The 16699-nt window shown below is 33.8% G+C and overlaps 1 protein-coding gene across 1 annotated transcript in view; it reads left to right on the top strand.

Moving 5' to 3' along the window:
- LOC145293287 (uncharacterized) overlaps window positions 1-16699 on the top strand; it is a 42638-nt gene that overhangs the window by 13915 nt on the left and 12024 nt on the right. Inside the window, exons 3-7 of the mRNA XM_080139890.1 lie at window positions 715-896; window positions 2508-2603; window positions 7890-7934; window positions 12212-12309; window positions 14461-14564. Of these exons, the coding sequence (XP_079996016.1) occupies window positions 715-896; window positions 2508-2603; window positions 7890-7934; window positions 12212-12309; window positions 14461-14564 (525 nt within the window). The remainder of the gene's footprint in view (window positions 1-714; window positions 897-2507; window positions 2604-7889; window positions 7935-12211; window positions 12310-14460; window positions 14565-16699) is intronic.

Genomic DNA, 16699 nt, shown 5'->3' with positions numbered 1-16699 from the left:
TAATTTGCAAAAAAAATATAATGATAATGTCATTCATCAAATTCCGTCTGTGTTTGTTTACAATATTACGTTAGTTGATATTTGGGCTTGAGGATGAATGCCCTGGAAAAGTTACTTTCGATTAATGTTTAGTTTTAAAATATACAAACGAAATGATTTGTGGCAATGTTAAATTGTACCTCCTCTGTTATCGTAAATTGAACTCATTAATAAGAAAAAATTAAAATAAAATGGTGTACACCTGGGCTTGGACAGGAGATCATTTGATCTGTAATCGAATGCCTCTACTGCTGAGCTATATCTCCAAATGTCAATTTTTTTTTTTTTTTTTTTTTAATAAATGATTTGGTGACATTTTATCTTCTTTGGCCGGTGTAATGTAAAATATTCCCTTATAAAAATTTTTTTTCTTTTTAATAAAGGACTATTTTTAGGATCGGATGTTTTGAATTTTTGATACTTATCAGATGAATTTCTGTACAAAACTTATCTAAGAACACTGTCAGACATATAAATTAGCTTTGTGTGAAAATTTCAAAAGATAGGTTCCAAAATGGCTGAGACTGAGGAAGAACTCACACACACATGCGAAGTGACTTATATAACAGTATATATATGTGTGTGTGTGTGTGGATGAACGTACACACATGCATCTTTTAAATAAGACTATAGATATTGTCATTTGTATCCTGTTTGTTTACTTTCAAAATTTAGCACCATCCAATGGAAATTTATCTGAGGATGATGCATATGCAATGCATATTCGTGAGAAAGAAATGCAGCTGCAGTTGGTGGAACACGCTCGATGGTTGCAAAGAGAAAGGAAAGCTCATGAAGAATGGTTAAATAAGAAATGGTTGGCAGAACAAGAAAAGAAAAGACAAGAAGAAAAAGATGTACGTTTTTTTAGGGTTTTTTTTTTGCTTTCTTTTTTATTTGATTTCTTCTAAACTTTTCTTTTTTTAATATTTGTTTTCTCCTTTTCAATGAAGATTGTTTGCTGCCATGTTGTTTAAACTAAAACAACACTCCTCCCTACTGCCTTTTCTCACAGAAGAGATGTTGCTAGTCTTTCTCTACTCAATTGTTATTTTCATGGCCGGATTTTGACTGAATTTCAATTATAGTCCCCCCTCTTTATAAAACATTCATAATAAGAACTTCTCTAGCTACAGCCACTGTCAGTAATTTTCCTTTTTTCTCTCTCTCTCTCTCTCTCTCTATTTGCCTAAAACTAAACAAAACTTTCATGAGTAAAGTTTCTTTTCTAGAACTGCTACCCATCTTACAATATACATTTCATTGCATTTATTGCAAAGTACATTTAATTGCATTTATTACAAAGTACATTTAATTGCATTTATTACAAAGTACATTTCATTGCATTTATTACAAAGTACATTTAATTGCATTTATTACAAAGTACATTTAATTGCATTTATTAGAAAGTACATTTAATTGCATTTATTAGAAAGTACATTTAATTGCATTTATTACAAAGTACATTTAATTGCATTTATTACAAAGTACATTTAATTGCATTTATTACAAAGTACATTTAATTGCATTTATTACAAAGTACATTTAATTGCATTTATTACAAAGTACATTTAATTGCATTTATTACAAAGTACATTTAATTGCATTTATTACAAAGTACATTTAATTGCATTTATTACAAAGTACATTTCATTGCATTTATTGCAAAGTACATTTCATTGCATTTATTGCAAAGTACATTTCATTGCATTTATTGCAAAGTACATTTCATTGCATTTATTGCAAAGTCGCATTTCATTGCATTTATTGCAAAGTCGCATTTCATTGCATTTGTTACAATGCACATTTCAGTGCATTTGTTACAAAATAAAAGTGGATGTTTATTGTACTTCCTCAAACCTCTTTTTTCTCTTGTATCTATTTTTCATTTTGTACCCTCTTTGGAGAATGAATACTTACACAAGGGTAAAGTTAGACAAAAGGTCGGTTTTCAATGTGGGGAAAATTCTGCTCCGGGGCACTCTGGATAGGAACAAAAAGTAAAATGGTCTCAGTTATGAAGGATTTCTCCTCCACTGATCGAGTTCAGAAAAGGTGAAGTATAGTCAGGAGATACTACACTGTGATCTTGGCCTGAATAGGAATTGAAGAATGAGTTTTCGATTGTGCTTGCCAGACCAGCTCAATTGAATTGCACTTTTAATAATTTCCTTGATATGCAAACTGGCTCTGGCTTCTCTGATGGTCTTTGCTACTGACCACTTAATGCCAGATTTGATATCTGGGTATGCTTTTCCAATTATCTCCACATCATACGAAAACTTATCTTTTCCACCTTAGACTCCATTCACCAATGAAGATGTAAAGAGCTGGCAACTTTCAGTATAATGGATATGAGTCGATTCATAAAAGACGAATCTTCTTTTTCTGTTCAACTCTTCAATAAAAATTTATATTTTTCATGTTTCATTTCTATTTTTGACTTCAACTTTCTTTCTCTTCAACAGAGACGAATCCGTGAAGAATGGGAAGAGCAACAAAAGAAGGAAAAAGAAGAAAATGAAAGAAAAGAATTGGAAGAAAAAGCGAAAAAAGAAAAACAGGTGATGTCTGGCGAATGGATAACCTTATATCCTCATACGAATAATTTCAATTTTGTTTGCTTTCTTTTAAGAAATTGTATGTCATTTTGTGAAATATAACTTTGTATTGTATGTCTCCTCAGACCCTGAATAGCGCTATATATTGTGTTGTCATCTCAATATCTTTCAATATTCATACTTTTTTTTTTGTGCTTGTGCGGTATAACAGAATAAAACAATGCATTTTAGGTAAAAATAATTCTGTATTTGCGTATCATGTTGAAGTTAGTAAAACTTGCGAAAAATGATTGCGTAGCAAATCTGTTAGAACTATTTTTTTACAAAAAAACATATCCGCCCACCATTTCTTATTTTAAAATGGTAGATTACAATTATTTTGTCAGTCATAGACTGCAGTTACCTCCCCTGGATTTTAAGAAGTTTTTAATATAAACAAATATGAATAAAATTCGATAATTTGATAAATTCTTTTACTTTTAATTATTTTTCTACTCTATCAATTTTTGGAAGTTTTACTAATTTCGACATGATACATAAGTATGTAATCATGTCTTTTTTCCTAAAATGTATTTATTTTAAATTCCATTTTATTGCACAGCACCTTTTTAGATTCCATCTCATTACAGATTCAATTTTCATTTTATTACACAAAAATGATTTTGATTTCAGAGAAAAAATGAAAATGTAGTAAATACACATAATTAGCTTTTTATTCTTTTAACACTTTTTTTTATATATTTTTTAACATTTTCTTTTACATTTTTTTTACATAAAAATTTTTTTTTACATTTTTTTTTTACATTTTTTTATTTTTATTTTTTTACATCATTAAAAGCGATAATACATCCAGATATTTAACTATCGTTAGTATTTAAATTGATTTGATACATATTTTCTAACTGATGGTGGCTTCATCCAAATCTCAAGCACATGCTAACCAGGTAAATTTAAACTCAAGTTTCCTCAAAATCACCAGTGTTGAATTCTCCAGCCTTCACCATCTATTTTAGTCCTTGGCTCTCTGCTCTACAAGATAGGAGAAATGCTTGTAATATGGGATATTCAACTTCATCATTTCAGCTGCACATATGTGGGGGAATATATAAATATGCTCTATGCGTGTGGCAACTATGTTCGTATGTTTTTCTTGTATCAGCAAGTACAATAGAAAATATATTCATGCTTTTGCAGTGTAATGGTATTTTAAATAAATCTGTTTTAGGTAAAAAAAAACACTATTACGTACTTATGTGTCATGTCAAAATTAGTATAAGTTCCAAAAATGATAAAGTAGAAAAATAATTATAAGTAAAAATAATTTATCGAGTTGGAATTTTATCGTAATGTTAATATTAAACAAATCTTAAAATCCAGGGGAGGTAACTGCAATCTATATATTATAATAATATAATATATATAATATAATTGTCATTTGCCATTTTAAAATAGAAAATGGTGGACTGCTAATATCTTTTATTTCTTTCCCATTGAGAACTCTGCCAATCCATCTTCTCAGGAAATCAGAGACACTTTTTTTCTGATCTGTTTCTCTGACTACCCCAATCAGACCGCTAACTTATATAAATTTTCCTTCAAAATCACATTCCGCGAATCATTATGTGACGTGACGATTCACATCACACCATCGCAACAAATGCTCTGCCTGTTCTACTTGTCTAATATTTTTATGACAAACAAACAACCTGTGCTGATAACTTCTAATCTAAAGACGAATAGGATCCAATTCATAATTCTATATATTGCACTAGTCACAACTGCCAGTCTGTCTATGTTATGCCCATTATATGACACTACTGCTGCTACTACTACTGCTAATACTACTACTTATCCCACAAAATGAAAACTTTTCTCAGTCCATAACTTTAATTGTGTAATCTCTATTTGAAGACACTTTTGATCCTATCAATACTTTGGACTATTTTGAAATATGCAGGAGATCTGGTCTCTTGCACTTAAAAGTTAGTGTTTCGGCTTGTTCTTAATATATGCGTAAAATTGTCTTTTTTATTAAGTCAATTTGTTTTAAAGTTGGCATTTAATTTTTTCCAGGTTTGTTATGTTAATTTGTTGACAGTGTTGTAATTTAATGAGTTTTCTTTCCGCATTGTTTTTTGTTTTTTATGTCTACCATTTTATTCCTTAACTTTGATACAATCTGGATTTCATGGATCATACCTGGCTTGATGAACTGTATCTTTTTATTGTTTTTGCTTTTATTTTTCTTGTTATTGAAATGTTATTTTTATTTTTTTTTTTTCAGAAATGTGTTCAAATGGTTTTGCTAATTTATAAAAGATTAAAAAAAAATTGCTTGAATTTTGAAAACAAGGAATTTGAATTCACATTATTTACCATCAGTGTCCTCATCTTGTTTGTTATCGTAACTTTGTTTCCCTGATTTTTTTTTTTTTTTTTTTTTTTTGATGTTACTTGGTGGTTGGAAATGTAATGTTTAATTTCTTTTTAAAATGTTCTTTTTACATGGGTTAGAAGAGACTAAAGATGGCTAAGAGTTTTTAATGTTTATTTTCCAAGAGAAATGTCTCACACATTGGAGATTTGTATTCTTTTAACTAATTTATCTTTAATAAAACAGTTAATGGGTGAACACGGCAAACAGAGAACTTAGGAGCAGGAGGATATTTCACTCTTAATGATTATCAAAGTTCTCCTTTTGTTATTAGAGCATTATTGACGATGTATTTCGCTTGATTCCCATAGACAGACTGATCTCAAAACCTGATTGTGATGATGAGGTATTGCAGCAGACACCACATTTAGCATGCATTGTGTGTGGAGAAAGATGTTTATCTATTGTAAAAAAAAAAAAAAATTTTTAATAGAAGTTATGAAAAAGTTAAACATTGGTAATGTGCTCTGCTGATTGGTTAATTGGTCTCATGATGTGGGGGGAAAAGCTACAGGTATAGACACAATAATATTGTGAACAGGAAAAATTTATTTTCAGTTAGATGCCATGAAAAAAATAAGAAAAATACTATCCTCCCTCTGCTTCCTGTTATTGGTCAAATATATATGCCATGAAACATTAAAACAATTGTTGGTTTACAGAGACAAAAATATATTCTGGTTTGGTTAGTATTGCAGCATATCCATTCTTTTGTGAGTTATTTAATGTCAAAGCTTTAATTTGAATATAAATAAAATTGTGATTTTTTTTTATGAAGGCTGATAGCAAGACAGAAAAAGAAACCATTGAAGATATTTGGGTTATGAATTTTCACAAAATCTATTTTTCAAAAGATCTTTTCAGATATCAAATCAGTAAATATGAGACTTACAGTTTTGAATTTTTGAGATAAAGGCTGAGTGTTTATATTACTTGTATTGATCGAACTAGTAATCTCATCTTGAGTGTTATTTGTGCAACGTTTTGGTGTTTATCTTGGAAAACACTTTTCCAAGATAAAGACCAATATGCCTGACAAGGATCAAAGACTACACCAACCGAATCATTTTACAAATAACGCTCAAGATGAGAATAATAGTCCGATCAAAACAAGTTATATAAATATGAGACTTAGTTCTAAATCTGGAATGATGTAATATCTTTGATAATTTCTGAAGAGACCTTTCCCTTCTAAAAACATTGTCGGTTTTTAATTTTTCCCCATGAGTATTAGTGCACGTGTAATTGCAAGAGATCTCACAAGGACTTAAATGCAGCTTGTCAATTCCGCAGTTCACATTGAATATGCTGGCTCCTCGTTTTCTAATTTCTTGCCATTTGTGTATCGATAAAAACCATATACAATGGCAACTGCTTTCAATTTATCATGATATTCTGTTTAACGTGCTGGCATGTGTTGGCCATACGTGATTAATAAAAACAAAGATGTGGGACTTTCATGTTATGGTTGTCACCAAGGGTAGCTCCTATCTATTTAATATGGTCCCATATTGTTGCATACTGGTCTTGACAATTTTGAGCTTCCTCAATCACAATTGTAATCGATTCTTGATCCCTATGAAAATTATGTTTGGATCCAGTAAGAATTTAAAGTCCATTCTCTACTTTAACACTGAAGGATTAGATTTTTAGCTGGTTTTCTTTATTTTTTTATTTTACTGTTTATTTTTTCAAGAAGTATGAGAGGCTTCATAGCTGTAGGATCAAGTGTTTGAACACCTATAAGATTGCACCAGTATAATCACCATCTGATTAAGTCTATTGTGATTGAAGAATGAGTTTTACTCTAGTGGTCAATTATTCTTGACATGTTCAAATGACCAAATTAGGAAAACTCCTCATAAGCAACAATGGTCAGCTCTTATAATTAATTAGAATTTTCATTCTGTTTTCTTTATCTTTAAATTATGTAGGATAGCCTAGACTCTCAAATCTTGGCAGGGAAATTAGACAAATAGTAAAAAGAAATCAAAAAAACACCTGAAATAACACTTGCAACCAAGTTTCTATCCTGAAGCACATCAGATATTTAGAAATGATTAATTTGTCAGATGGAAAGAGTTGGTCATTCTCTACAATGCACAATTTACTTTAAACAAATTTATGGAGATTGTCTAATAATTTGGATTGTCATCATCATGATTAATACTTTGTTTTGGCTGTTTTATGGTAAATTCTTTTCAAGTTTGTGTACAAATCAATAGAAAAAGTGTTATTTTTACTGTGTGAGAAGATGATAATGCATTTTTCAACAGGATAAGCAAGATTGTAGCAGATAGGCCCAGCAGTTGCATATGAAGTCCAGGAAGGTTTGACTTGGAAGACACCAAAAATGTTGGTTGTACATACATGAAAACAATATTGTTAGTCTCATTCCATGGATTTGCAGTTTTGTATCTGGTTCATCCTTGGTTGTTTTATGTAGAGGTAGACAGGGGATGATGGATTCTGATGGTGACACCTGGATTTTCATCAAAGCTCTTGTTGTCCATATAGTTCAGACACTAATGTCTTCACTGCTACTGTAAGGAACAGTTGGGATGGTGACAACGATGCTGTTGCTTGAAGTTGTTAATTCTTTAATATTATTCAATGTTTTGTATTTCAATTCACAGACGTCTTTTTTTTTTTTTTCCAACTCAATGAATATTTTTTTTGCATATCCAATTCTGACATGATTTACCTTAACTGCTTTTGTTTGAAGCTTTGAATGAAATTCTCTTTGAAAATTTCCTTATCGTGTTGTGTTTTAAAAATCATATACCTCCTCTAAAGCACCTTGTATAAGCTCAAATGAATTTCTTCTATTCTGAGAACTACATTCGTCATTGTAGGAAGCCTTACTGTCTGAGGCCACTGCAAATCAAAAGTGTAAAAATGTAAGTATCTTTATATCTATTCCTTGACTCGTTTTCCTTTTTCCTTTCTCTTTCATTCCCTTGTTTTCCCCTTCTCTCTTTCTCGTTTTCCCTTTCTCTCTCTCATTTTCTCTGTGTGTCTCTCGTTTTCCCTTCCTCTCTCTTGCTCTGTTTCGTTTTTTGATTTCGCTTTATCTTTCTTCCTTTTCCTTTGCTCTTTTTCTTCTCCTCTCACCCTTTTCCTCTCTTTTGCCAAATATTGACATTTACAAAAGCTGTCTGAAAAGTAACAGGACTGATGTCACCATCACCTGATTCCAAATGACAAACGGCATGATTTCACCTTCAAATTATTAATCTTCCTCAATTATAACACACTTTCACATCTTTGTCTGACACACTTCTATATACTGCTGAGAGGATTTTTTTTTACATTCTTCTCAACTCTGTCATTGCAGCCTTCTTGATGGTCTCCATGTCTTCAAAACCCCCACCCCTTTTAAATTTTGGAAAAAAAAAAAGAAAAAAGTCATACGTAGTAAACTCAGGTGAACATGGATGTTGTTTCAATGTTGCAATATTCTTTTTATTTGTTGTTCATCATTTGCCCTTCAGTTCTTAATATAATTGAATAAATTAATATAAAACGCGTTAAACAATATTATGTGATACAATACAATGGTTGTACAAAGCTGATATAAAGTTATATATTCCCAAAATATCATATCACATGATTATACAATATGCTTATTCATTGCTCTTTCTCCTATAGATCACATAGCACCCTCGGTTGCATTATTTTTCAGATTGAATTGTATATTTCTGAGATGAAGATCAATTACTATAGATACCACTTGAAATGCTTCAAACATTCTTGTGAATATCATCTTTGGACAGAGAAAAGAAATATCTGTTAACCTTAACACTAACCTGTTCACTAGGATATATTCTAACAAGGCATCACTAATCAAGACAAAAATAAAAAATAAACCCTTTAGGTTAAGAATTAATAAGATGAATAGATTGATGGTCTGAAAACAGCAATTCTTCCCGCTTTGTCTGAAACATTACTCATAGATCGTGAGGGATTGCTGTTTACTGGGTTGGCTCTGTTTTGAAAAGTAACATTACAAGTTGATTTTTTTCTTTTTAGATAATTGTTATTTTATCAACTTGTATGAAAAGAACTATGTAAAAGATGCTTAAAACTGTTTGAATTGTGCAAATACCATCAGTAGTTAAAAAATTATGAGAATTTTAAGTGCCAATATTTTGGCTTTTCCATGGACATTTTCCTTTAGAAAAAGTGGGTTAAATTCCGGACCTCAACATTTCAAGAAATTCGGTAATTTTGCCATCATTTATTTATTTTTCAAGCTATTCTCATGAAACTTGGTTCAGTTTTGCTTATATACAGAAAAGCCAAATAAACTCGTGGAGGCTAAGAAATACTGCAAAAATAGCATGTAAAAGTTGCCCAAATAAAAGATACACACCACCCTCTTTCGTAAATCATAGATATTATAATCTAGGTAGCATATAAAAAGTTCCAAGAAACAGTAACCGCCTGGAGTGCCCCCCCCCCACACGCACACACTCTAAAAGCCTTTGGCGGACATACACAAAAAATGCACACATTTTAACTTTTATATTATAGACTAGCCTGAGTGCCCGGTGTTGCCCGAGGTTTGGAGGTGTGTGTTGAGCAAAAAAGAAATTGGTAACAAGTAGGCAGGCTCGAACCCATACCGCAAAGGAGGAAAAAAAACGTGATGTCTTTACTGTTGCGCCCAAACCGGAAGTGAAGAACGTTTAAATTAAGGCTAGTCAATCGAAAAGAGGGGGATGACTTTCGAAAATATCGGTGAAAAATGCGACCCTTCCCTGTAGACAACTGCCTAGTTGAGGGTGAAGGAATTAATGTGTTTTAGCCAATTTTTCCATATTTGTCATCCAAAGGGTTAAGCTTCAAAACAATACCGATCTCGTGACAGTCCGTCGTCTCTATAGAAAGTTTTAGGCAGACATACGTGCATACATTTAAACAGACAGGTGAGATTTACATTAGAGATTTGAAAATTTATACTTACATAAAACTAAAAATTTGATTAATTCAAGGGTAAGAGCAATAGTTTCTTGGCTTAATAAAATTTCCCAGGAAACATGTCCCACTAATATATTATAATTGTAAACTGTGTTGCTGATATGCTAAGCTATGTGAGTTTCACCTTGAAAATTTACAAAGATGAACATATTTAACTATATTTATATATAATTTCCAAGTGGGTATTAAATGTGGTTATTTTAGAGTTCAATTCATATTAATATTGTATTTGAATAGACAAGTTTTGTGTGAAATAATATTTATTATCTCTTTGCCTAAGTGTGAAATCCTGACAAATAGAGCCTATTTATAAAAATGCATGGACACATTTAAAAAATTATTTAATTCACTTTCTCTGTTTTTTCTCCCCCTCCCTTTCACTTTCTCTGTTCTTTCTCCCCCTCCCTTTCTGTTCTTCTTTCTCCTCCTCCCTTTCTGTTCTTCTTTCTCCTCCTCCCTTTCTGTTCTTCTTTCTCCTCCTCCCTTTCTGTTCTTCTTTCTCCTCCTCCCTTTCTGTTCTTCTTTCTCCCCCTCCCTTTCTGTTCTTCTTTCTCCCCCTCCCTTTTGTTCTTTCTCCCCCTCCCTTTTTGTTCTTCTTTCTCCCCCTCCCTTTTTGTTCTTCTTTCTCCCCCTCCCTTTTTGTTCTTCTTTCTCCCCCTCCCTTTTTGTTCTTCTTTCTCCCCCTCCCTTTTTGTTCTTCTTTCTCCCCCTCCCTTTTTGTTCTTCTTTCTCCCCCTCCCTTTTTGTTCTTCTTTCTCCCCCTCCCTTTTTGTTCTTCTTTCTCCCCCTCGCTTTTTGTTCTTCTTTCTCCCCCTCGCTTTTTGTTCTTCTTTCTCCCCCCCCCTTGTTCTTCTTTCTCCCCCCCCCTTGTGTTTTTCCCCCCTCCCTTTTTTCTTCTTTCTCCCCCCCCCTTTTTCTTCTTTCTCTCCCCCTTTGTTCTTCTTTCTCTCCCCCTTTGTTCTTCTTTCTCCCCCCTTTGTTCTTCTTTCTCCCCCCCTTTGTTCTTCTTTCTCCCCCTCCTTTGTTCTTCTTTCTCCCCCCCCTTTTGTTCTTCTTTCTCTCCCCCCCTTTTGTTCTTCTTTCTCTCCCCCCCTTTTGTTCTTCTTTCTCTCCCCCCTTTTGTTCTTCTTTCTCTCCCCCCTTTTGTTCTTCTTTCTCCCCCCCCCTTTTGTTCTTCTTCGTCTTCTCTACCTTTGTTCCTCTTTCTACACCTTTGTTCATCTTTTCCTCTTTCTCTCTTTCTTTCTCTTTCCCCCTCCATCTTTGTTCCTCTTTCCCCTCCATCTTTGTTCCTCTTTCCCCCTCCATCTTTGTTCCTCTTTCCCCCTCCATCTTTGTTCCTCTTTCCCCCTCCATCTTTGTTCCTCTTTCCCCCTCCATCTTTGTTCCTCTTTCCCCCTCCATCTTTGTTCCTCTTTCCCCCTCCATCTTTGTTCCTCTTTCCCCCTCCATCTTTGTTCCTCTTTCCCCCTCCATCTTTGTTCCTCTTTCCCCCTCCATCTTTGTTCCTCTTTCCCCCTCCCTTTTCGTTCCTCTTTCCCCCTCCCTTTTCGTTCCTCTTTCCCCCTCCCTTTTCGTTCCTCTTTCCCCCTCCCTTTTCGTTCCTCTTTCCCCCTCCCTTTTCGTTCCTCTTTCCCCCTCCCTTTTCGTTCCTCTTTCCCCCTCCCTTTTCGTTCCTCTTTCCCCCTCCCTCTTCGTTCCTCTTTCCCCCCTCCCTCTTCGTTCCTCTTTCCCCCCTCCCTCTTCGTTCCTCTTTCCCCCCTCCCTCTTCGTTCCTCTTTCCCCCCTCCCTCTTCGTTCCTCTTTCCCCCCTCCCTCTTCGTTCCTCTTTCCCCCCTCCCTCTTCGTTCCTCTTTCCCCCCTCCCTCTTCGTTCCTCTTTCCCCCCTCCCTCTTCGTTCCTCTTTCCCCCGCTCCCTCTTCGTTCCTCTTTCCCCCGCTCCCTCTTCGTTCCTCTTTCCCCCGCTCCCTCTTCGTTCCTCTTTCCCCCGCTCCCTCTTCGTTCCTCTTTCCCCCGCTCCCTCTATTCGCCCTGTCTCTCTTCCTCTTTCTTCCCCCTTTCTCTCTTCCTTTTTCTTCTATTTATTCAGACACATAACCACAATAATAATTCTATTTAAGAATTCTTTTTTGTTTATTTTCATAAATTTTTCCAAACCCAAGTTTTTACATTACATTGTTATCCTCTGTTTAAGGGTCCTTCGCATAATCCATTGGCTCCACCTGGATACGGAAAAGAAACAGAAGTTTGTACATTTTTCATGAAAACTGGTGCGTGCCGATTTGGTGCATGGTGGGTACACAAAAGATTTTTTTAAATGTCCTTTTTTTCTTTTTTTTTTTTTTTTTTAAGAAATATGTTGACCCTGATATCTATGACGTGAAATATGTTGACCCTGATATCTATGACGTGAAATATGTTGACCCTGATATCTATGACGTGAAATATGTTGACCCTGATATCTATGACGTGAAATATGTTGATCCTGATATCTATGACGTGAAATATGTTGACCCTGATATCTATGACGTGAAATATGTTGACCCTGATATCTATGACGTGAAATATGTTGACCCTGATATCTATGACGTGAAATATGTTGACCCTGATATCTATGACGTGAAATATGTTGACCCTGATATCTATGACGTGAAATATGTTGACCCTGATATCTATGACGTGAAATATGTTGACCCTGATATCTATGACGTGAAATATGTTGACCCTGATATCTATGACGTGAAATATGTTGACCCTGATATCTATGACGTGAAATATGTTTACCCTGATATCTATGACGTGAAATATGTTGACCCTGATATCTATGACGTGAAATATGTTGACCCTGATATCTATGACGTGAAATATGTTGACCCTGATATCTATGACGTGAAATATGTTGACCCTGATATCTATGACGCGAAATATGTTGACCCTGATATCTATGACGTGAAATATGTTGACCCTGATATCTATGACGCGAAATATGTTGACCCTGATATCTATGACGTGAAATATATTGACCCTGATATCTATGACGCGAAATATGTTGACCCTGATATCTATGACGTGAAATATGTTGACCCTGATATCTATGACGTGAAATATGTTGACCCTGATATCTATGACGTGAAATATGTTGACCCTGATATCTATGACGTGAAATATGTTGACCCTGATATCTATGACGTGAAATATGTTGACCCTGATATCTATGACGTGAAATATGTTGACCCTGATATCTATGACGTGAAATATGTTGACCCTGATATCTATGACGTGAAATATGTTGACCCTGATATCTATGACGTGAAATATGTTGGATATCTATGACGTGAAATATGTTGGATATCTATGACGTGAAATATGTTGGATATCTATGACGTGAAATATGTTGGATATCTATGACGTGAAATATGTTGGATATCTATGACGTGAAATATGTTGGATATCTATGACGTGAAATATGTTGACCCTGATATCTATGACGTGAAATATGTTGACCCTGATATCTATGACGTGAAATATGTTGGATATCTATGACGTGAAATATGTTGGATATCTATGACGTGAAATATGTTGGATATCTATGACGTGAAATATGTTGGATATCTATGACGTGAAATATGTTGGATATCTATGACGTGAAATATGTTGGATATCTATGACGTGAAATATGTTGATCCTGATATCTATGACGTGAAATATGTTGACCCTGATATCTATGACGTGAAATATGTTGACCCTGATATCTATGACGTGAAATATGTTGGATATCTATGACGTGAAATATGTTGACCCTGATATCTATGACGTGAAATATGTTGGATATCTATGACGTCATCCGTGATATTCTGACGTCTCTTTGTTTTTCTCTACTATGACTTCTTTAACCTCATGTAACGTGGGAACCCGTTTATTTTTCAAACTTTGTATCACTTTAACCTGTACAAGATTAACACTAACTGGTGTAATGGTGCTTGTGCAGATTAGCAAAGATATTAAAAAACAAAGATGAAAAGTCTCTCTGATGTATGCATCCGTTATGGAATGAAGTTCTCATTAAAAAAAATTGCTGAATTGGATCAAGAATTTTTTTATTTTATCTTTGATTTTTTTTTTAATATCTTTATTAAACTGCACAAGCACCGATGTAATTGTTATATGAAATAGGGTCATTCATTAAATAACATGTGGTACATCTATTGTATGCAGTTTAAATTTATTGCTAGTGCAAGAAATAAGCCCAACTTTCACATTTGTTCACTTGGATATGCGTTTTATGATTTAAAATATTTTAAAATGTCTTTTTAAGCTTTTTTTTTTTTTTAAATTATCATAAAAGACTGTCTAGTATAGTAATCTATATTCATTTTTTATGTTAATTAATCTATGTTCATTTTTATATTAATTTTTTATGCTAATTATTTATATTCTTAACAGGTGTTCTCGGAACCATCCAGAACCTGAAACTTGTCACACTTTAATGTTTCCTGGAATGTATACGCATATGATTTTAGAGAAAAGCCAGGATGATTACGATGCAGGTATTTTATTTATTATAATCTCTGTACCTATAAAAGTGAACGTGCCTGTGTGTTTGTGTACATTTCCCTATGCAATAACTCTGTCAATTTTAAGTCTACAGACTCGAAATTTGATATATCGTGTACTGAGATTTGGGAAAATCTTTGTGATCAGATTTCGGTCAGAAATTTGGCTGTTAAGGGATCAAAGTTCAACGATTTGACCTTTGAGAACTCTACCAAACTCCTCCGACAATTTTGGGTCTAAACACTTGAAATTTTAGATATCGGTTCCTTGGACATGGATCTAACTTAATAACTTGATTTGAGCCCAAAATAAATTTTAAGGGGTCATAATAGGGGTCAAAGTTTTAAAAAATCGACCACCTTTCTTTTTTTGCTCAACATACACCTCCAAACACTCGGGCAACGCCAGGCTGAAATGCTAGTTTATTAAAAACTTGATTCATCACATTGACACACCGGTTCACGCCAGATCACCAAAGTTAAACAACATTGAGCCTGGCCAGTACCAGATGGGTGACCATTTGGGAAGGTGAGGCGTTGTATGTACTGCAAGGTAAAATATCAGGTTGAAAAACTGGCGTGGTCTATCCTTCTCTCGAGGATAGATGAGACTCTCTTTAGCCGTGGTAGACACCCCATTTAGTAATGGCGTCAAATAAAAAATACCCTCGATAGCCCTAGCGAAGCATCAAGTATTCAGTTATTGACAAGATTTGAATTACACTACAAACTCGTATAGTGAGTTCAATCTTAGCTGCGGGTGCGCTGGATGGATACATGGAAAAACTTGAAGTTAGCAATGAAACTTAGATTATGTCACAAAACAAAGATGCATGCATTGTTGATGATAAAAGGGGGGGGGGAGTTTGTTTCAAAAGAATTGTACAACCTTTTTAATAATTTAATGTTAAATAACAAATTATTTATTTCAACTTGTTTTACTAACACAAAGTAAAAATTCTAGACAGAAGAATGATAGAGAGCAATATATCTCATAGAAGCAGAAATAACATAGAAAAAAAAAGTTTAATTAAAGTTAAAAACCAATTTTATCGTATTATGTAATATTGCACATCCCTCTAAAAACGGGAGGTAATGCCGTCTGTCATTTTTACTAAGTTTTTTTTTTTTTTCAGTAAATTTCTATTGCTTTACTATTATTGTTTTTGTTTCAAATATTTTAGTTTTAAAATGTTTACTTCATTTCAGTAACTTTCATTTTTACTTGGTTAAATGATAGGATGACTTATCTCCCCTGCTTATGAAAATTTTGACAGTTGTAGCCTTCAAAAATTTTTGCTGGGGGCGGGGGGGGGGAGCATAGATAAAAGCTCAGTCAAGCATCTGCCGTGAAAATGATGATAGAACAGAGATACACCCGCAATGTCTTTTCTGTGTGAAGTAGGAAAGAGAAAAGGGCCTTGCCCACTATATTTCAAAGCTGATTTTGCACTTTGTCAAGGCAGAAAAGGGTCTTCTTAGCAAGTCTTTCCTTGTATCCCATCTTAGGGTGCATTTAGCTGTTATACGGGTAGAGAACTCTGTCTGGACTGAGAAACATTTTGGATCGGTAAAATGATCCAACTATTTTTCCAGCCATGTTGGCAATGGATACTTGTAGTGATTTTCTTTAGTGTTTATAATGGATTACTACAATCTTGTTTTATTACTTATTAAATGGAGAAAGAGAGAAAGTAATGGAAGCAAAAGTGATGGAAACTGTATAAAAATGACTGGAAGGCATGTAAAACAACATTTGGTGGAAGTAGAAAAACTTAACAAGAGACTTGACGAGTAAATTGCAAATATTCCTTGGTTTTAGAATTGAATTGTAAAAAAAAAAAGCAAAAAAAAACGTTTTAATTGTTCTAATTAGAATGGTTAAAATGTATTTTCTTTTTTCAAACATGGCTCAATCCTAAAATCAAAGAATATTTTGGCATCTATTTTGTGTGATTAAAATTCTATATAAAAGAACTTTAAAGAAACAAATGTTGATTAACTCGGCTTTGGAATAATAGATATCATGTACGATGTATTTTGGAGCAGCATCTAGATCAGAAAAATGTAATATTTGTAAGGAGACGAAATGTTTGTATATACCTTTATTCCTCAAATACAGTCATGAC

The sequence above is a fragment of the Euprymna scolopes genome, chromosome 14 (genome assembly GCF_053919585.1).
Source record: "Euprymna scolopes isolate OS-2025 chromosome 14, ASM5391958v1, whole genome shotgun sequence".
NCBI lineage: Eukaryota > Metazoa > Mollusca > Cephalopoda > Sepiida > Sepiolidae > Euprymna > Euprymna scolopes.
This window is presented reverse-complemented; position numbering and strand designations above follow the sequence as displayed.